The sequence below is a fragment of the Schistocerca nitens genome, chromosome 11 (assembly GCF_023898315.1).
Source record: "Schistocerca nitens isolate TAMUIC-IGC-003100 chromosome 11, iqSchNite1.1, whole genome shotgun sequence".
In the NCBI taxonomy this organism is placed as follows: Eukaryota; Metazoa; Arthropoda; class Insecta; order Orthoptera; family Acrididae; genus Schistocerca; species Schistocerca nitens.
The window spans coordinates 111,010,438-111,033,054 of NC_064624.1; the positions used below are offsets into that span (position 1 = coordinate 111,010,438).

General features: G+C 40.6%; 1 protein-coding gene across 1 annotated transcript in view; it reads left to right on the forward strand.

Moving 5' to 3' along the window:
* The window catches only part of LOC126212678 (zinc finger protein 267-like), a 123,702-nt gene that overhangs the window by 8,088 nt on the left and 92,997 nt on the right, over positions 1–22,617 (forward strand). Inside the window, exon 3 of the mRNA XM_049940097.1 lies at positions 11,641–11,730. Coding sequence (XP_049796054.1) covers positions 11,641–11,730 — 90 coding nt within the window. The remainder of the gene's footprint in view (positions 1–11,640; positions 11,731–22,617) is intronic.

Below are 22,617 nucleotides of genomic sequence, written 5' to 3' on the forward strand. Positions count from 1 at the left end.
ATTTCTTCAAAATTACTCTGCAGTTAATAAAAACAACTCTAGCCAGAGTCCACATCTATCACTGGAAATGTTTTGTAGTTTACAATCCTGTTTCGAAATCTTTGTTTTTGACATTACATAATCTGTTTGAAACCTTTTGGTTTCTCCATGTTATTCCACATACACAAGCTTCTTTCATGATACTTGAAAAAAGTGTTTGCAGTGACTAATTCATGCAATGTGCAAAATTCTACCAGGTGGCTTCCCCCTTTCAGTCATTTGTGCCATTGGATGTTCTCTTAACTAGTTTACATCCCGTTCCTACTATTGAATTTCATTACCTTCTAGAATTGGCTTTCATCTTCCTTAGATATTGAATAATTACTCATCAAACTTTTTCCTATTCCATTATTCTGCTGGTCTGGTTGCCATACAAATTTCTACCATTGTTGTATTTTCTTCATGCCTATTTCAGCTATGGTAATTCAGTGACATTGCTGTTGATAATAGCTTACTCATGTTCCTATTTTCTTGCTCATTACTAGGGCTCTCCCTGCATGATACCTATTTGATTTTTTTGTTGATACCCTTGTACTGATCTGACCAGAAGTCCTGTCCTTTCTGCCACTGCACTTCAGTTCGTACTACAACTGAATACAACCTATCCATTTTTGCTATTTAAAGTCTCTAACCTTCCTAGGCTGTTGATGTTGTCTTCAGTCCAGACTGGTTTTGGTGTGTGTGGGGGGGGGGCAAGGAGGGGGGGTTTGAGGTTTTCGGGCGCTAAACAGCGTGGTCATCAGCGCCTAACTGGTTTCGTGCCTCTCTCCTTACTACCCTATCCTGTGCAAGTTTCTTCATCTCAAAGTATGTACTGCAGTCTACATCCTTCTGAATCTGCTTAGTGTATTCATCTCTTGGTCTCCCTCTTTGATTTTTACCCTCCACACTGCCCTCCTATACTACATTGGGGATCCATTGATGCCTCAGAACATGTCCTACCAATCGACTTCTAGTCAAGTTGTGCCACAAATTCATGATCTCACTGATTTTAATCAGTAACTCCTCAGATGGTAGAGCACTTGCCCACGAAAGGCAAAGGACCCGAGTTCGAGTCTCGGTCGGGCACACAGTTTTGATCTGCCAGGAAGTTTCAACTCCTCATTAGTTACATGATCTACCCATCTAATCTTCAGCGTTCTTCTGTAGCACCACATTTTAAAAGCTTCTGTTTCCTTCACACACACACACACACACACACACACACACACACACACACACACACACACACACACACAGAGAGAGAGAGAGAGAGAGAGAGAGAGAGAGAGAGAGAGAGAGAGAGAGAGAGAGAGAGAGAGAGAGCTGAGACCACACTGCCAAGCTGTGGTCTCAGCTCTCTGAGATTGCGATCATGCGAGTGTGCGAGGGTGCACGTGTCTACTGCTGACAAAGGCCTTAATTGTGTGAATCTTTTTTATTGTGCATATCACGACTTAGCATCTCCGCTATATGGTGAGTAGCAACTTTCCTTCTCTGGTATTGTTACATTCCATCCTGGGTTTTCCATTGTTTGATGTTTGCTTCTATTCTATTCTTGTTTAAACTGTTCATCGTCTGTGTCGTCCACTTTCATACAAGACTACACTCCATACAAATACTTTCAGAAAAGACTTCCTGACACTTAAATCTATACTTGATGTTAATAAATTCATCTTCTCGAGAAAAGCTTTACTTGCCATTGCCACCCTAAATTTTATAATCCTGTCTACTTTGACCATCATCCCGTCTCCGGCCATCCTGATTTATGTTTTCTGTGATTTCCCTAAATCGTTTCAGGCAAATGCCGGGATGGTTCCTTTGAAAGGGCACGGCCGATTTCCTTCCCAATCCTTCCCTAACCTGAGCTTGCGCTCCATCTCTAATGACCTCGTTGTCGATGGGACGTTAAACACAAACCACCACCACCACCACCACCACCACCACCACCACCACCACCACTTTGACCATCATCAGTTATTTTGCTCCCCAAATAGGAAAACTCATGTACTACTTTGTGTCTCACTTTCTAATCTAAATACCTCAGCATCACTGATTTAACTCCACTACATTCCATTATCTTCATTTCGCTGTTGTTTATGTTCATCTTCTATTCTCCTTTCAAGACACTGTCTCTGACAAAATTACAATGTCATCGGCGAACCTCAGAGTTTTTATTTCTTCTTCATGGATTTTAATTTCTGCTTCAAATTTTTCTTTTGTTTTCTGAACTGCTTGCTCAGTATACAGATTCAATACCATCAGGGATAGGCTACAACCCTGTCTCACTCCCTTCCCAACTGCTCTTTCCCTTTCATGCCCCTTGACTCTTATAACTGCCATCAGGTTACTGTACATATTGTAAATAGCCTTTTGTTCCCCGGGTTTGACCTCTGCAACCTTAATAATTTGAGAGAGAGTATTAAAGTCAACATTATCCAAAGGTTTCCCTAAGTCTACAAATGCTAGAAATATAGGTTTGCCTTTCCTTAATCTGTGTTCTAAGACAAGTTGTAGGGTCAGTATTGCCTTATGTTTTCAAACATTTCTATGGAATCCAAACTGGTATTTCCCAAAGTCAGCTTCTACCAGTTTTTCTATTCATCTGTAATGTATTCATGTTTGTATTTTGCAGCCATGACTTACCAAACTGATAGTTTGGTAATTTTCACGTCTAGTTTGGTAATTTTCACGTCTGTCAACACCTTTTTTCTTTGGGATTGGAATTATTATATTCTTCTTGAGGTCTGAGGGTATTTCACCTATCTCCTACATCCTACTCACCACAAGGTGGAGTTCTGTCAGGTCTGGCTCTTCAAGGGCTGTCAGTGGTTGTAATGGAATGTTGTATACTTGCAGGGCCTTGTTTCGACTCAAGTCTTTCATGGCTTTGTCAAACTTGTCACACAATATCATTTCTCCCATTTCATCTTCATGTACATCATGTTCTGTTTCCATATATTGCCCTCCAGTACATCACCCTTCTATGGACACTATATAATCCTTCCACATTTCTGCTTTCTCTTCTTTGCTTGGAACTGGTTTTCTGTCTGAGCTCTTGATATTCATCCAAGTGCTTCTCTTTTCTCTAAAGGTCTCTCTAATTTTCCTGTAGGCAGTATCTATCTTACCCCCTAGTGATATATACTTACCCTACTAAGGTATGTAATACTCCACACTCAGACATATAGAGTGCCTGTCCTGCTTTTCCTGATAACATTCTCCTGAGTAGCCTCTGCCTGGAGATCTGAATGGGGGATTATTTTACCTCCAGAATATTTTGCCTAAGATAATTTTGTACAGTAGCGCTGCATGCTCTTGAGAAGAAAAAAACAAACACAGGTGCAGTTTACCTTTGCTTTCATCCATTTGCAGTATTGGCACAGGAAGTTGGTTAATGCTACAAGGCCAGGTCAGTTGATCATCCAGACCATTGCTCCTGCAACTGCTGAAACGGCTTTTGCCTCTCTTGAGGAACCATGTGTTAGCTTGATTTCTCCTCAGATAATACGTATTAGTGTTTGCACTTAACTGTTTTCAGTATCGTTCACATGCCAGCAACCCTACCTTGGCAGTGTCCGTGGTTCGTTTGGGGTGGGGACAGTGCACTATTGTTTAAAGTGCTGTCTTGGAGCAGAAGAAATAGTTTTAGCATGTATATTTGTAGAATTACTTAGTTATCTGTATGAACATAAATAACAATTCTGTGATACTGTATTGGTACACATACAAACAAACAGATGAAAACTGTTGCTATGTGTTAGATATGAGGCTGTAACTCATGGTTTCAGGATCAGTTACTTTAACAATTACCCTAACCAAGCATGCCTCCAGGGCTGCCAAGGGGATGTCACTTGTGTGTCCTCATAGATTTTCATCTTAGGTTCAGGATTTTAAGGTCAGTGACCAGCCAATAATTTTGTAAAGCAGTATGACACAGTTGTTCATATAAGTAGAAACAAGAAATACATTTGGCAGTTGGGTGATTTGTGAGTGCTGGTAAGTGTAAAAAATTTATTATACAGTTGTTTGTAGATGAGTGCATAGGATAACAATATAATAATCATAAAATTGGTGGTTCAGATAACACCGATTGCTACCAGTTTTTTAGTTTTTTTACATTCCATATGTAAAACAAATGACAATTTTAATCCATGCTGAACCATACTTTATTAAAAAGTTATTTTTAATTATCAGTTACATAAAATGCAAGTATTGTTGAAAAATTACAATTTGGTACAAAAATGAAGAGCATCAAATTGAAAAGAAAGAAATCTCGCAGAAATGTATCAAAATTTTTGTTTTAATATGTCGAATGTTGAAAAAATGTAATCTTTACTAAACCGTTACAATTAAGTATTTGTTAAATTTGCGAGTTGTTAGTAGACATGGAAGTTTTCAAAAATAAGTAGTACTTACTAGAAGATTCGAACCACCAGCCTTTTCATTAAGGCACTTTGGTGCTATAGTCTCAATTACCAGCAATTGTGTTAATAATTAGGAAATATTTTGTAGTTGACAGCACTCAGAAATCTTCAGATCTTCAATGTCAAATTTTTGTAGTTGTTTGGTAACTGCGTAGTGCTGGTTTAGGGAATTGATGTTCCAGCACTAAACTCCAAATACTCTAAATCTGAAGGAAATTAAAGAGGATGATCTGAAATATACCGTTTTCAGTCAAGTTCTTATTGTTGCAGGGATATGCCCATAATGGTTAAGGTGATAGCCCATAAAATGCAAGAAATCCTGGTTTAACTCATCAGTGCAGCCAAAATAAATTTTTACGTCTGCTGTTACATAGACGATTCTCTAATATTATGCAGTCATTGGATCAAATTGTGAATGTTTCTTATCAGCTTCAATCATCTGATATTCAAAATTGTATTGGCTGACTGCATTGCAGCAGAATTGTGAGTGAATAGATCAATTGATTTTACTTGATCAATGACTGTTGGATCCATTTTTATTCTTGCAGAGGAACTGCTTTCTTTCTAAAATCATATAGGAGAACAAAATTATCTGCTGTTCAGGTCTTTAGCTCCAAACATGTTTTCTGTGCCTCTTCTTACAAACTGAAATGACCTGTGCATTTTTATATTCCCATGAAAAGCCAGTGTTCCATAAAGTAACACTTAAATTGCCAGAGGTTGTTCTGCAAGATCCACTGGTCTTATTTAATCTGATGGCTGCCACTTCAGGTCTAGTGGTCTACTGTGTAGAAAAAGTTTGGTTTTTCCTTCTCACTCCTGTCCCCACCTTAGTCAATTATGTATCTGTCATTTTAGTATCCACATTGCAGCCAAAAATGTGAAATGCATTTTTATGTTCTTTAGTGGAGAAACTTTGTAAGGCAAAGCATTGTAATTGACTTTTGTGTTACTGTCTTCTGTTTTGCCACCATGTGCATCATTGTCAACTTGCCTTTGTAGAGTTGTCTTTGATCCATTTTCTAACATTTTTGTTCAGAAGTTCTGGGGTTTTCATTTTTTGTTTCATGTTTTGCAAGATATGATTTTGCTTATAAATTAATGGAAGGCTTCTTATATAGGCTGTCTTGGTGGTTCTCATATGTTCAACTTTTTGTTGGCCATGGAGATTCAGGGGATTTTGCTTCATTTATATTTGCTGTACAGATCTCTGCTGTCATGTAACTATGTAATGTTGTTAACATTTGCAGGTCCTCACTGTATTCCACAACATTCCCCATGCTAGGTGTATTGGCTGTTACATCATGTTTGAACACCTTACCAGGTTTGTTAGGCAGAAGTATGTTCCTATCTTTCAGAATTTGTTTTTAATAGTAGCAATCTGTGATGCTTCAGTAGTCCAGTGCTCATGTTCCAATCTCTGTGTTTAGGGAATTTATTATTTTTGGCATGTTTATTGCTAACAGAATATATATTTTCCTGTTGTGTGTGTTTTCTAAACAGTTACACAGGCAAATTTTTGGAAAACATGTTTTGTAGATTTTCACAGGAATTTTTGTTCTCACAGCTGTGCTAATGTCACGGGATGTGATTTTGAGATGAATGAGGCCAGATTTTCCTCTTGAAATTTAGATTTATGTTTTTAATGGATTCTCTAAATTTCTTCAAGGAAATGGATGGACAGCTCCTGATAAAATGGCCTGGCTCATGTTGCGTATATTTGCTCAACCTCATGTCATGTTGTACTTTATTGATGTAATTTTCCTCACATCTTTCTCCCCCATCTGAAGGCATGCATCTTCAGTTATGTAGCTGACAAGTATATATATCCCTTCACTGAAGTATGATAGAGAAATTCGATTTGTATACAATATTTACCAGAGTATATCTTAAGCATTAATCTGCTATGATGGGTGGACGTTGGAACTCAAATGGTTTTTTTTCCACATCACATTTCACACTTTTTTTCCTCACATTTGATACTTATCTGCATGCAGATTTCAAATTTCAGTAACATGCAATGAGATAAATGCAGATTTATCTCATTGTACAGTTCTGATTTTTCAAGATAATAAATGTATTACTGCCTATGTTCTGTGGTGCATCTTTCTAATGGGTGCTCTGTATGGAATATCAGATTTTGTAGCTAATCATTTCTATTTTTCCTTCCAGTATTGTGTGTATAATGCCATTGTTAGTTAATGAAACTCTGGATCTGGTCTTGAGTGCTTACACACTTTTCTAAGAGTAAGAGGATTGCTTCTTGAATGGGTGTGAGGCTACAAATTCAAGTGTTCTGGGTTCAGTCACAAGCATCATCTGTCACTTTTTAATATGGAAATTGTCTGTGTGGAAAATAACAGTTTCCATTCCAGTGTGATGCTCTAGGTCCTCATGTAACTTACTATGTCAGTGAGTTCAGAAGTTGCACCACAAAATTTCATGTCCATTTCGTAGAACTCCACTCACAAGCTATAATTCTTTTCTTTACTGAAAACAATGTTTATATTCCTGTGTCAATCACTATTTATGATCACTTTGGTTTGACACTAAGTTGGAACTTCTCTCTCCCTCCTCTGCCTGTGCCACAGTGAAGGCTCCAATAAGAATATTTTTTGATTTTATGATGATCTCAGCTCCTTATTTTCTGACCTGTGTTATTCAGTGGAAGATGATAGGGTACCTCCGCAAAGACCATGAGGGCACTATGGTCAAGAAGGAACTAAACAAGTAGCAGGTTACATGCAGAATGCATTTTTTAGGTTAGAAAACCATCTGTAAAGACAATAAGCAGGTAAATGCAGATCGAAGTGTGCATCACCTAATTTTGGTACTGAGGCATACTACATCCAGTAAGACAATGCCTAATAGAGCACTAAGATGTTAATAATTAACTCCAGGTAGTTGAAAGCTTTACTTTTACTTTGGGTTTGCATTTGTTTTTGTGTCATTTGACATGTATTTTCCTCAGTACCAAAATTAGGTGACGCACACGTAGATCTGCATTTACCTGCTTATTGTCTTTACAGGTGGTTTTATAACCTAAAAAATGCATTCTGCATGTAGCCTGCTACTTGTTTAGTTCGTTCTTGACCATAGTGCCCTCATGGTCTTTGCGGAGGTACCCTATCATCTTCCACTGAATAACACAGGTCAGAAAATAAGGAGCTGAGGTCATCATAAAATCAAAAATATTCTTATTGGAGCCTTCACTGTGGCACATGCAGAGGAGAGAGAGAGAGAGAGAGAGAGAGAGAGAGAGAGAGAGAGAGAAGTTGCAACTTAGTGTCAAACCCAAGTGATCATAAATAGTGATTGACACAGGAATATAAACATTGTTTTCAGTAAAGAAAAGAATTATAGATTGTGAGTGGAGTTCTACGAAATTGACATGAAATTTTGTGGTGCAACAAAATTGCTTCATAGGTAGGGATTTGGTGATTGGCCAACCAAACTCACAGGAACATAATTTAGTTGCAGGTGATAATCTATCATTACGTAGAAAGATATAGAGGATCATATATAAACTAGAAATGTAGAAAAATTAGGTAATAGTGAAAAGACAAACTGTTACGAGATCTAATTTTGTTAGGCTCATTATTACTTGAAACGCGTAGCTGAATAAAAGTACTCACTGATGATGGCAGAAAAATGCTGAAACATTTTTGGGCATTTATAAACAAAGAGTTTGCACAACAGGTGGATCATAAATTCCAGCAATTGTAGTATACATTACTCAAACTCACCATTGGAATACCACATCTCAGATGGAACCTTGGCGAACACAAGATGTTGACATGTCTCTTATGCCCTGTACTTTTATACTCAACACATTATTTTATTTTTCCAATCTTGTTGCATAAATAACTCAGAGTTGCTAGTATCATTTGTTGGAAAGATGATGTAGGGGTATGCATCACTTCTCCACAGTGGCATGTGTCACCACATTTCCTCATAGTGGTGTGTATCACTACACAAGGGTGCTGTGTGTCTCTCACTCTTCTGACACTGAATTTCACAGTGAAGAGCAACCCCTCACTGCTTGGTTGGATGCTGCAGTGAGGCATTCTTGAGGTCCAAATAAGCGAGTTGCATTGGTTTGGGTGTCCAATCAACAGTAATCTGCTCATCATGCAGCCAGTACCCTCCCTTTCCTTTTGACTGAAGACAAACTAGCAAGGTCAAGAACACTGGAAAGCTTATGGGCCTGTGGCATCTTGACGGGAACCAGGGGCCTCTGTCATTCCTTAGTCCTAGCCATGGAGACCTGGTAAGTGCAGGTACTTTAGATGGACATACGTTACCTTGAAATGCCTTTTATGTGCCCCCATTAATAACATAGTTCCTCAAGTCACAACTCCTGTGGACAGGTTCATTATCTAAACTTCACAAACAGTGCTCCACGTACTGCACTAGTTTATGGTAGAAAGTAGATATTTCTATCATGTCTCTGGACCAATTTGTAGGCAGCCAATGGGAGGATATTACATCATAGACAATGCACAGCTGTTAACCAACTCAGTCCTGCCATTAACATACAAACTAATCATTTTGTGGACGGCCTTTACTTCACAGCATGCTTTTGATACATGTTGACAACAGAACACATGTGCAACTTTGATTTTGAAATTTTATTAATTTTATCTGATATATAATCCTGGTTTTGGTGAGTGGTATTGTCTGCATAGTCCTATCTTCATGTTCTTCTGCTGCTTACAAGAGGTTCTTGTATTGGGGTGTAGAGCAGTGTTCACTGCCTCTCTTCAAATACTATTAACAGCTTTCTCTCAGAGATGGATCTATGTTGTGACAGACTGATATATAGCCTTCTGTGAGGTTTAGGTTAGCCTCGAAACTGACACTTTTCCCTTATTTCCTGTTTTTGTCCACAGTCCTGCTGGATACAAATCAATATCGGAAAGAAAAGTGCAAATATAATTGATGAAAACCCAGTGTTACATTGTTACGTTTTTTTGTTTGGCCACTGCAAACAGGCTTTTTCCCTGAAAATTCACTTTGATCCCACTCTAACATCTGATACGTCAGGGTAGTTGTTAGATTAAACACTGTGTTTGTCTTTCCATTGAATTAAAAATATGTCATTGGCTACACAAATCGGCTGTTCAGCCATCATAACTTCCCATTACAGCCTGCAACAGGTGTTACCAATATACACTTAGGGGTTGGAGAGGGGATGGCCCATGAAAAAGTTGTACCAACGTATCTTGGATTGTCATATTTTCCTCCAGGGTTGCAGATGCATAACTTCATTTCCTGTCTCAGGTGTTTTTTAACTTTATAAATAAATAGAACTTTGCAAAGAACTTGTGGGGCTTCTACGTGCAAAATAGTAGTGAGAAGCATTGAACTAGCTTGCTGCATCAGTGTTTCCACATTTACACTGGGAAAAAACAAAGTGCCATCTTCAAACTTGCAGCTGTCAAGACATGTACTTGATGCAGTCATCTACATTGTGCCATGACTCACCCCACACTACTGTCAACAGTAGTTTCCTTATTGTGGTGGTTTGTGACATTCCATGGTGTCAAAAGACCCCTGTGTCATAATTATAATGTGTCAAATGAACCAAATTACGTTTCATGTAATCGAAAATTGTGCTCTCAGCCGATTGTAATGGGTACATTCAATTGCCCAAATGAAATTTGTAGTTTCTCATAAATGGCCAGTTCTGTTTTCTTGCAGATTCTATTTATACCATATTGATTGAAATAGGCTGAAAGGGGGCTGGAAGGACTGGAACCATCCAAAAATAAAATTTACTTAAATTCCACAATTAAAATCAAGAAATGCTATTGTGATGTGTCAAGTGATTCGATGTGATTTCCATTTGAACAAGTCATAGTTATGACTTCCAATAAATATTAGTAATATCAGGTCCAATATCTAAAAAGGAAAAAAAAGTGAATATTAGCCTTATACAGTAAGAGCTTACACAGTAAAAATAAGTTAAATGCAGGGTGGAGGAATAGAATTTAAAGCTAATCAAATACTATAACAGAAAGCTTAGGTTACATAAAACTAACTTTTGTTTTGTAAAATTTTATGTTTCGCTTTGTAAGGAGTTAGCATCTGAACCATGTAATAAGAGAGCTTGCAGTTGATCTTGGACTTATGAAAAGAGTGGAGAGCTCAATAGAATTGTATTACAAGCTTGAAGCCATTGACTACATCACACTTCACCAAACATTTTGCAGACAATTGGCCAGTTTCTGCCACTCCTGCACACTTCAAACACGAAAGGTTCTCTATTTGGCTTAATTCATACAGCACACAGTTCAGTTTAGTAATGTTACTGGAGTTTCTCAGTCATGCAATTGCAAATATCGTAATAATAATTCATGTTGGCACCTACATAAACACTGTGAGTGATCAACATCTTCCATTCATTAGCAAATACAGTGCATTTCTGTGCGGATACATTTATTCAATTCCTCACAATAATGAATAAATGATGCAGTAAAACAGTAGAAATTCTAAGGTTTGTCACATAGTATAATTTGCTTAATGATACACACAAATGTCTGCCTGCTTACGCAAATCCTGACGTGCTCAGTGCCTTGCGTCAATGCTGGTGACTGGGACCATCTCTGGCAGAGTTGCCTCAAATCAAATTACAATGGTGTCACACTATTTAAATGTTTAAATAATGCATGAAATGGGATGACAGTGGCACTGGTGAAAAGGAGAAAATTACCATGATATTTTACATGGCGTGTGTAATTTTTTCCATGAAATGAAATGGTATTGCATTAGTGCAATTTTCTTTGAGCCAACTACCCACAATAACATGTCTCCCTTGCAAAATGAGCGAAATGATAGTTGAGAAAAATAACTGTGTGTGTGTGTGTGTGTGTGTGTGTGTGTGTGTGTGTGTGTGTGTGTGTGTGTGTGTGTGTGTGTGTGTAATAGGAGTAGCTGCTTGGCAAGGATGAAATAATTTGTTGTTTGGTTTATGTCTGATGTGTGTATCTCCAAATTAAACAGAGTCTTGGTTTCAAATGTATGGATCAATTGGAATGAAAGTAAATCTAATTTAATGTGACACATTTTCTTGTTACCAAATGCCAGTAAGTGAATACATGTGACCAATATCTTTTTAGCCCCACATGATGTGTAACCATCAATCAAGTGCAAGGGACAGAAGCTTTGAATATGCCATTCTTTCTTTTTTCAGTTTCTTGAAGGTCCGCTAAAGATTGTAACGCCTAGTCTTCATATAAAGCAAGACCTAGAACTGAAACAGGAAGATGGCATTGAGCGTGATGTAAGTTTTCACATCAGTGATGTATTGTGCCTGAAGTACTGTATGAATATCATGAAATGCATTGGGTGCAGTATATTTCAGTGATCATAAATGATGAAACATTAAAACCTAGGATATTAGCACTCCTCCAGAATGTTAATAGAATTTCAATTGACTGTAAGTATATTGTTCGGTTGTGTGTAATGGTATTTGAATGAAACTTGTAGGAAACATAAGTTTATTAACTGTAACCCATGGTAATTTTATTTTACATACAAAAAATGAATGCCTCAAATTCGTTCTTGGAACAAATGTACCAAAGATGAATTCCTTGCAGCAGCTGTCAATTTGTCTCTGTCAGAGTTCTATAACAGAAAAGATGTAAGAGGTAAAGCAATGAACTGTAAGCAGTATGTTATCAGATAAGTATTGTATTTGTCATACTATTTCTTTTCGCTGAAGTATTTAATGAAAATCAAACTGCATTACTGGAATTGTTTGCTCTGTGTAAAAACAATGGGTTTATCCAGTATGCATGGCATAAATTTACAGTGTAATGGAACATTGCTTATCCCAAACTGCTTGCAAAGAAAAAACATTGTGATAGCAAGAATTTTTGTGAACAGCATTGAATTTAGTACATTATGGTGATAGTCTGTGAAATTCCATATTAGTTTAACTATCACCATAGTGTGCTAAATTTAATGCTGATGGTTTGTCAGGTCTCCAGCCACATGGTAGCATTGATATCACATGATGTTTCAGGAAGTGTCATATTACCCATCTTTTGGCGTAGTGTCAAGATTCGTGGGGAGCGGGCTATTTATATGTGCCATCACCCCCCTCCACTAGACCTCGGGTGGCTGCGGTGGTGGGGATGGTGGCCGCATTCGGTTCTCGGTGTAAGCATTATGTCTGTGTCCACAGCAGAGGGCGTTGACAGTAATGTTCCTGATGGATTGACGCTATTGCAGGGTTCCATGCTGCGCTGAGTTGGTATCCATCATATCTGTTGACGAGATTGTCATGAATCCTTATATCTGTGGATTGCTTGATAATGCTTTCCCAGAAGCCAGATGCTCAGCATAGTACTTTCATGTTTTCGAAGTTGGAGGTGTGTTCTTCATTTATGCTGTGTCCTGCTGTGGCTGATTTTTCTGTGTGGCCTATTTGCACTTATCTGATATGATCTCCGCAGCATTTAGATATACAGTGCTGTGTTTGCCCAAAGTATTTTCCGCATTTGCATGGTATGCTATATTATACTCCTGGTGTGTTAAGGTTCAGCGGATCTTTGGTAGAACCTAGGAGCTCCCTGGTCTTTGATGGTGGTCGGAGAATGGTTTTGATATTGTATTTGCCCAGAAGTCGTGCAATTTTGACCAGGAGCAGAACCGTGTATGGAAGGAATGCAAGACGTTCGTCTCCTTCATCATCATCTTTTTCTGAGGTTCGCTCTGCTTCCTCCTTTTAAGTGCCCTGTTGATCTGCATTTCACTGTAGCCATTTTGGTGGAAGACTTCCCTCAGGTGTTAATGCTCGGATGGTAGGCTGTCTTTGTCACAGATGGCATGCACCCTAAGTACCAGGATGGTCAGGACTGTTTGTCTTTGTGCTGGATGGTGGCAGCTTGTTGTATGAAGGTATAGGTCTGTGTGTCTTCTTCCTATGTACTGCATGACCTAGTGAACCATCTGCCTTCCTCTTAATTAAAATATCAAGGATGGGGAGCCAGCCATTTTCCTCCATTTTCATTGTAAATTTGATGTTCGGATGGATCATGAGGTATTACAGAAAATCATCTAGCACCTGTTTGCCATGTCCGCACATGACAGAAGTGTCATCGACATAGTGGAAGAAGTGCTTTGTTTTCTGTCTGGCAGTTTGAAGGGCCACCTCCTCAAAATGTTCCATATAGAGGTTTGCAATCACAGGAGCCTGTGGGGAGCACATGGCCACACCATCAATCTGTTCGAAGAATTCCCCGTGGCACTGAAAGTAGGTGGTTGTTAGTGCATGTTTGAGGAGCCTGACTGTTTGTGTTTCAAAGTGCTGGGCTAAAAGTGCCAAGGAGTGTGGAAGGGGCACTTTTGTGAAAAGCAACGTCACATTGAAGCTCATGAGTAGGTCCTCCATTTGTAGTCACATGTCCCTGAGTATTTTTACGAATTTGGCCGAGTTTCTCACATGGTGGCTGCAGGCCCCCACAAGGGGTTTGAGCAGTGTTTCTAGGCATTTAGCAAGTCCGTATCAGTGAGAGTTGATGGAGTCTACAATTGGTCCAGAGGTACCCCTTCCTTATGGATCTTAGGGAGTCCATAGAGGCTTGGTATTGCTGGTGCTCTGAGGTACAGGTGCTTCTTCATTGGGTCAGGTAAGTCAGATTTCTTCAGCAGAGCTATCGTCTTTCTACCTATCGTCGGGGTTGGATCCTTCTTCAGCCTCTTGTAGGCCTCATCTTGTAGCAGCAGGTTTCCTGCTGGTACTCGGCAGTGCTTAGTAGGATTGTAGCATTCCCTTTGTCTGGTAGTAGGATTGTTATATCATTGTCATCTCTAAGGGACCAAAGAGCTGCTCGTTCTTCTGCAGATATGTTATTTTTAGGCAATTGAAATCTGTTGATTATTCTGGAAGTTTCCCATCTGACTTCCTCTGCTTCCTCCTTTGGAAGCCCTAGTACTGCTTCTTCCACGCCACTGATAATGTCTCATTTCGAGTTTGTTCTGGGGATGGGGGCAAAATTCAGTCCTTTCTTGAGGACTGCGATTGTGGCAGCAGCCAGTTCTTTTCCAGTCAAATTGACCATGGCTCTGGTGTCATTCATCTCCTTTTTTCTGAAAAACATTGCAAGATATCAATGCTACCACCCGGCTGGAGACCCGAGAAACCTTCATCAACAGTTTACGTTGGGAAAGCCTACAGTTAAATTTAATGCTATTTACAAAAATTTGCAATACTTAGTAGAAATCTATGTTTTGTAACGGTATCCAGCTCTGTGGACTAAGTTCAGTTGTGGTGAGTAATAGAATTTTTACTGGGTAGATGTGATTGGAAAGTGAAAAAAAACAGAACTCTCACATTTCAGATTTGGGATTAGAGAATGCTGCTGAAAATTAAGTGAACTTATAGAGGGGATATGGAGTCCTCAGCAGAACAGTCGAGGAAAGAAATGTACAGAAAATGCTGATGAAAAGAAGGGACAGAATGATAGGATAAGTGTTAAGACATGAGGTAGTGAACTAGTCAGATGTGTTTCCTCTTCACTTGGGGAAAAATGCTACTATTACACATATCATATAGGAAATTTAAATGTAGTAATCTTGTTATGTAGTCTTTATATCTTGCAAAATAATTGTGGCAACAAAATAGGAGGCATTAGAGCTAATACAGATGCTTCCTGGCAATTGTTCTCCCCAAACACCACCCTCAAATAGAATAGGAAATGGTGAAGTAATGGATGTAGTGGTATCAGAAGTACCCTCTGGCATGCACCATTTGGTGACTAATCTAGTGTAGATGTAGGTGTACACAGAATCAGATATTAATAGGCAGGGATATGGACTATAATCACACATTTATTATGACACACATTTGGGAGAGATTATGAGAGAATAAGGAACCAATTTCTTAAAGATCACAGTAATCACAATGATTGCACAGCACTGCGAGTGTGTTGAAAAACATCGTTGTCGTTGTCCAAGTGCATTCAACATAATACGTGAGAAATTAACAGTGATATATTGATGGGAGAATCTGTGCTTGGCACAGTCATGGCAAATTCCAGAACTAAAAAGGTTATCTGTAGCATGTATGAAAGTTGGTCTGTAGAGCATTATCAGAGGAAACAGATGTGGTGGTTCTTCCTTCCGGAGTAATGCAGTGTGTGCCACTTCATACTGAATTTCATGTTTGCCACCACTGAGAACTGTTGACACATGGGTATAAGCGACAGCTGAATGTAAAGCACTATAGCATTAGTACATCAGTAACTTTGAAATTGTGAAAATGATTGTATGTAAAATCACAATCTCCAGTAAAATTAAAACTGAGGCATGTGATGTATACTTACCTCACAATTACTTTGGTATTGACACTAGAGCAGGAACACATGGAGATGCGAAACGAAGTTCCTTAATTCTTCCCTGACTGTTCGCTTGATCTGACATTTCATTGAACACTCAAATTTGCATACTAATCAGTGTACAAAGGTGGAAGTGGGATCAATAGATTCTGGAAGAGTTACACTACATTCTCATTTTAGATGTGTTTGTGGCAATAAATTTTTAATTTTATATGCAGAATATTTTCGAAAATGCATTGTTCAATGTTCCTGAAAATTTGACTTGCAGGGAAATTTTGTTACTGAGTTTAAGTGACCAAATTGTGTTAACGAAATATTTAATATATATCTTATTTTCAACAGCTCCAAACTCTGTCAGAGATGTCTAACATAAGATTAATTTAAATTAAACATTATGTGTGATGCTCTGCTCATGTGATAAGGTATCAGTCATCTGTTTTGTTGAGAGAAACACAGCACAACATTTACGGTTAACATTACATTACATTTTCTGATCAAACATTACAAATCTTTATAGCAAGAAAGTTAACCATTTTGGTAGAGGTATGGAAATTTAAGTATGAAAGTAAGAAGAGTAGTGATAACATCATTCACTACCTTCCAATTGCAACTATTATGATGGAAACAATGAAGATTTTGTTAGTGTCATTAGCGCTGAATTCCTGAGGTGCACTTCATTTGATTGTAGTTGCCAATAACAGCCTTCTTAGTAACAATTAAAATTTATGAAAATACGATCTGCTCTGCAAGTAAATACACCACACATTCCCTGGTAATTTTCCTAACAGCTTCATTACTGACAAGGGAACCTCCCCATTGCACCCCCCTCAGATTTAGTTATAAGTTGGCAGAGTGGATAGACCTTGAAAAACTGAGCACAGATCAGTCGAGAAAACAGGAAGAAGTTGTGTGCAACTACGAAAAAGTAGGCAAAATATACAAAGTGAGTAGTCCATGTGCAAGATCTGCAACATCAAGGATAATGTGAGCTCAGGAGCGCCGTGGTCCCGTGGTTAGTGGGAGCAGCTGCAGGGCGAGAGGTCCTTGGTTCAAGTCTTCCCTCAAGTAAAAAGATAAATTTTTAATTTCAGACAGTTATTATCTGTTTGTCTGTCCGTCAAATGTTTTCAGTTCCCATTGGAGAGGCACGTCCTTTCGTCTACTAATCGCACGGTTTTGCAGTGCACTAAACTTATTACAGTGAACAGAGATGTCAATGAACGAACGGACAGATCATAACTTTGCAAAAATAACAAAAGTAAACATGTCATTCAAGGGAAGACTTGAATCAAGGACCTCTCATTCGGCAGCTGCTCGCACTAACCACGGGAGCACGGCGCTCCTGAGCTCACACTCTCCTTGATGTTGCATACCTTGCGCATGGACTACTCAGTTTGTATATTTTGCTAATTTTTTTCATAGTCCCAAACAACTTCTTCCAGTTTTCTCGATTGATCTGTGTTCAGTTTTTCAAGGCCTATCCACTGTGCCAACTTATAACTAAATCTGAGGGGGGTGCGATGGGGAGGTTCCCTTGTGAGTTCCCCAACTGTGGACAGTGTACCTTTTTACTTGTTTCATCACTGCTCTGCAACATAATTGTCAATTTAGGTCATTATCAATTCTGTTGGGTTGAAGTGCCAGTGAGAACTTGTCAGCCTAATTATTTTTTGCCTGTATGTTTTTGTCAACCTGTCAGTTTTAGTATGTGGGCAACTGTGGTTAATGGAGAGGTATTGGATTTATATGCTCCATCTTTTTAAATGTTTCACTTACTTCCACTTACAGATCCTGAAGCCAATAATTTCCTCCTTTTATTTTAGCGTAAGGTTCTCGTCAACAACAGAACATTTGGGAGCACTATCAACAACAGATGTTGATGATGTAGGCAGATTAGGCAAAAACAATTTATCTCAACTGATTTTGGTTTTAAATAGCAATGCCTTGAACAAGAGTGATATCGATATATCCACTGAATAACATTTGCTGAAGTGGCTTTTAACATTCTTAAGCACTGCACACTCCAGAACTGATAACAGTAGTGACAGGTAAAATTTCAATCCTGTAAGTGTACAAAAGGAACACAAACAGAAACTCACAGTGCAGTGAGCGATTCCATAGGACAGCAAGCTGCCTAAAACTGAAATGTACTACACTTGCATAGTATATTGGCAGTGTGTTGAAGGTCTATCCCTTGGGATAGAGTGAATGTATGATCTACAGTCTTTGAATGTGTCCACACTATTTCATATCTAGCTGCCAGTCATAAAGTAATTCTGTGTAGAGTTTAATTAAAGTACCCTGTTGCTTTCTAGAACCAGGTCCTTGATTGTGACACAGGCAGGGAATGCAAAACAAATTTTGCAGGCTGAAAATCTTGGACATTATCTTGGGTCCAGTGCAAGACACTACTGATGATTGGAGAGGAGGAGAAGTCAAAAGAATACATTGTCCAGTAGTGGGTGTCAAATGCCTCAACTCATTTGAGCTAAAGCTGTGAGTGTGAGAACAAGATAAGTGGATAAATGAGGGCAACAATAGGCAGGTGACGGCTGAAGACGAGTGATAAATGGTGTGTGGATGGGAGAAGCACAATACTGCAACTCGAGGCAAATTTCTAGGTCGCCAGATGATGGTCAGTCAGTAAGTGCGGTGCTGTGAAGTATACAGTGTAGGAGAGAGCTGTCAGTGTCTCTGCAAAGAGCACAGTGAAATGTAGCACAAGGTGGAATCATGGGAATGTGAGTTAGAAAAGCTGATCAGCAAATTGTCTTTGTATGGACTGATTTGCACAAGCTGTATTAATTCGAATATTCTTTGTTATTTTCTTGAAGGTCTGTTGGGAGTATTTTGCCACAGAGATTGTATCAGTGAGGATCCCAGACTAAGTTTGGGGTGGGATGATCTGGAGAATATTTCCAGCATTCAAATCACTAATATTGCATATAGAATGAGAAAAGTCACTGTCTAATTGAAATAATCATAGATCGTGAATTTTCTAGAGATCAGCAGTATATTAGTAACCAGCTGAGTTCGTGGTATTGCCAGGGTTGGTATATATTCCAATCTGTTAGTCCATCTTCTCCTACCACAATCATTCCATCTCCTCCTTTGTCACTCTTCTGTCTCCTCCTCACCCATCATTTTCCCATCTTCTCACCCACTCTCTCTGCCTGTCTTGTTCTTGCCCTTTCTCTCTGCCCCTCAGCTTCTCCTCAAGGTGTGTAGTCCACCTATGGGCTCCTTTGCAGGCAGAATGACATACCTGTCTACTTACAGTGTCATGTAGCCATAGTTCAACTACCACCTTGAAAAATAATGTATGTCAGCAATGTGAAACACATACCAAGCAGCAGTAGGAATCAACTATTTCTTATGACTAGTCACAGCCATGTTCCAGTTATAGTCGTGCTCAATGCTATGGGCTGGTGGAAACTTGTTAACAAAATTAAATTTTTTTGTTGATGAGAAAGCAATGACATTGCCGAGGCAAAGGATGAAAGAATACACAAAACAAATATTAAATGTCCAATTTTCTGTTTGCAAGTTGCGGCAAGAAGTATGTAACACTGAGATGAGTAGAATTGGAATATCTATGTCAGAGGAAAAGCAGCAACATGTACACAGTATCAATGCCCGGGAAATGTGATAAATGTGTTGTATGGCAGAAATTCTGTAAGCTTATGAACAATGCAAAAAAGTACCAACTTTGCTAGAGGTTAACAGCTTATGTTGAAGAGAAATGGATTGCATAGCTAGCAGACAGTCCGACAAGGGGATAGGAAAACAGACTGAGGCTGCTGTTATTTAAAGTGCTGGGTATCCCACCCAAAAACCATTTGTAATGGTGGCATTTGTTCCACATATATTGACAAATTTAAATCTCTCTAAAAGATCACACCTCGTTTAGTAGAACAAATGTTTGTGGTTTAGATCCTACTACACAATGAATTTTCCTTCTCTTTTCCTCTACACTTCCAGTACTGTCACACTGGATGACAGCTGATAACGATCTTCTGTGCATGTCGTGATAGGAAAATCAGTAAGATACTTTCGTTGCACTATGAACGTTATATGTACAGCTTGCCACTGATGCATTTAATTTGCAATAAATTTAAGAAACAACTTACTAGGGACATTATGCATCCTTTGTTTTTTATATTAATTTTACAGCCATTAACCAATATAAGATTTAAATTCAGCTTTCTTAACCCTTATTTTCAGTCTTATGCCAACACATGCTGTCACCAACAAATATCCCTCTGCAGGTCCGTGGTAAGAATAGGACTGAGGTATTCCTGCCTGTCGTAAGATGTGACTAAAAGGAGTTTCAACCGTTTCGGCATTCAATGTGATGATCCCCATTGGGGTTTGACCTCCATTTTTAAAATTCTACAGAAGTACGATCCTTTTGGGAAGGACACCTTACGTGGTGTATCACCGGTCCTCAGTGCACTAAGACCTTGACACTCATCATCGTAACTGCGTCGTAACTGCACCCACTGTTCATCAATTTGGGCCTAAACACCTGATGGGTTGCTCAGGTTACGCCCGTAGTGCGTCCCCATCTGCACCTTCGATCATGATGGACTTTCCATGACACCCGAAATCCAGCACGGTAGCCAGCCTGTTGTGGTGGGGTAGTCATGTACCCTCTAGGTTGTAGTCCCCTGACAACACAGGGATCATACTTGCCGGTACCTGAGCTGCACCCTCCCCACGTAAGCCAAGGAGTAGATGCCCATGTACCTGGGGCATCAGGACTCCCGGCAATGGTCATCCTGCCAGATGGCCCTTGCTGAGGCTGTGTGGCGCACGTGGGGAGAGCCCCTGTTCAGAGTGGGTGGTATTGGGGCGGACGTTTCGCAGATGAAACGTCAACATGCATCAGGTCGCTCTGCGGCCGGGTCTTCTAAGAAGAAAAGTTCTGTCTCCATCTCTGGTTCTGGTCCTTCTGCCTTTCCCCCTTGGCCACTCCCTGGGAGGAAGGACAGGCCCGCCGGCTTGGGGCGAAATACTTCCCCCACTATCTAGTCTGTTCTCGGACCGCTGGAGGGACGTTCGCCACCTACAAGCCCATTTTCTTTGTACAGCATATCGAGGATATCTTCAGAGAAATCGAGGCTCTTAGTAAAATGCGTTTGGGGTCCATTCTCATAAAGACCACCTCCGCTACACAGTCGGCGGCGCTCCAGGCATGCGACCGACTAGGGGACATCCCAGTGTCCATTGTCCCACATCTGGCGCTCAATAGGACACAGGGGATTATTTTACATCAGGACCTCCTGCTGCAATCTGATGAGGAGCTCATGGCCAACCTGGTGCGCCGTGACGTGCATTTCGTCTGGCGAGTCCAGCGTGGCCCCAAAGATCGTTGCGTCGACACTGGGGCCTTTATCCTTGCCTTCGAGGGTGATGTTCTCCCGGAGAAGGTAAAGGTGATGTGCTACCAGTGCGACGTGCGACCTTACGTCCCACCTCCTATGCAATGCTCCCGATGTTTGCACTTCGGGCATATGTCGTCACGGTGCGAAGCTGAACTCCTTTGTGGCGATTGTGGACGTCCTCTTCATGAGGGACATTCATGCACTCCATCACCTCAGTGCGTCAATTGTCCTAGCCTGCACTCGCCTAGATCTTTCGACTGCTCTATCAGAAGGACAAGAAGATACAAGAATTGAAAAACTTGGACCGTCTGTCATATTCTGAGGCCAGGAAGAAATATGACCGCCTCCATCCCGTGATGTTGGCAACGTTGTTTGCTTCGGTTGTGTCCACTCCTTCCGCAGTATTCTCACCCCCATCCTGTCCCCACTCCATCTCCTCACCCCATCCAGGGTCTATGCCTCCGCCTCCCAAATCCCTCCCTTCCAAATATTCCTCCTTCGTGGCCCCTGCCCCCTCTACCCCAGGGGCCACCCCTCCTCCTCCCCCTCCTCCTCCTCTTCCTCCTCTTCCTCCTCTTCTGCCGCCTGAGAAGCGATCCTCTTCTCAGGCATCCATCGGTGAAACGTTACAGACCCCGGCTACCGACCCCCCAGGGGGTCCACAACTCTTTTGTGGATACGTGCATGGCGAGCACGGGGTCCTGAGCTATTGAAGCCTTCTTTCTCTCCAGGGCTTCATTTCCTTCCCCTTCCCCTCCTTTCCCCTCCTTGCTCCTTTCCCCTCCTTGCTCCTTTCCCCTCCTTGCTCCTTTCCCCTCCTTGCTCCTTTCCCCTCCTTGCTCCTTTCCCCTCCTTGCTCCTTTCCCCTCCTTGCTCCTTTCCCCTCCTTGCTCCTTTCCCCTCCTTGCTCCTTTCCCCTCCTTGCTCCTTTCCCCTCCTTGCTCCTTTCCCCTCGCCCTCTCCTTTCCCCTCGCCCTCTCCTTTCCCCTCGCCCTCTCCTTTCCCCTCGCCCTCTCCTTTCCCCTCGCCCTCTCCTTTCCCCTCGCCCTCTCCTTTCCCCTCGCCCTCTCCTTTCCCCTCGCCCTCTCCTTTCCCCTCGCCCTCTCCTTTCCCCTCGCCCTCTCCTTTCCCCTCGCCCTCTCCTTTCCCCTCGCCCTCTCCTTTCCCCTCGCCCTCTCCTCTCCCTCTCTTGGTATCCCTGCTTATGTTGGCCCCCGCTATCCTCCTGGTTCTGTTGGTTTTACAATTAGGCTTTGTTGCGTAATCATCTCCTCCTTTTGGCATTCCCTGGTCCCCCTCTGGGGTTTGACCTCCATTACAAAATTTCTCCTCTGTAGTGTGAGCCATTTGGGGAAGAGCACCTTACCTAGTGTCTCCGACGTGCACCCTCCTAGTAAATTCCACCTTTTCTTTCACGTTGTTGTCTGATGCTAGGATGCA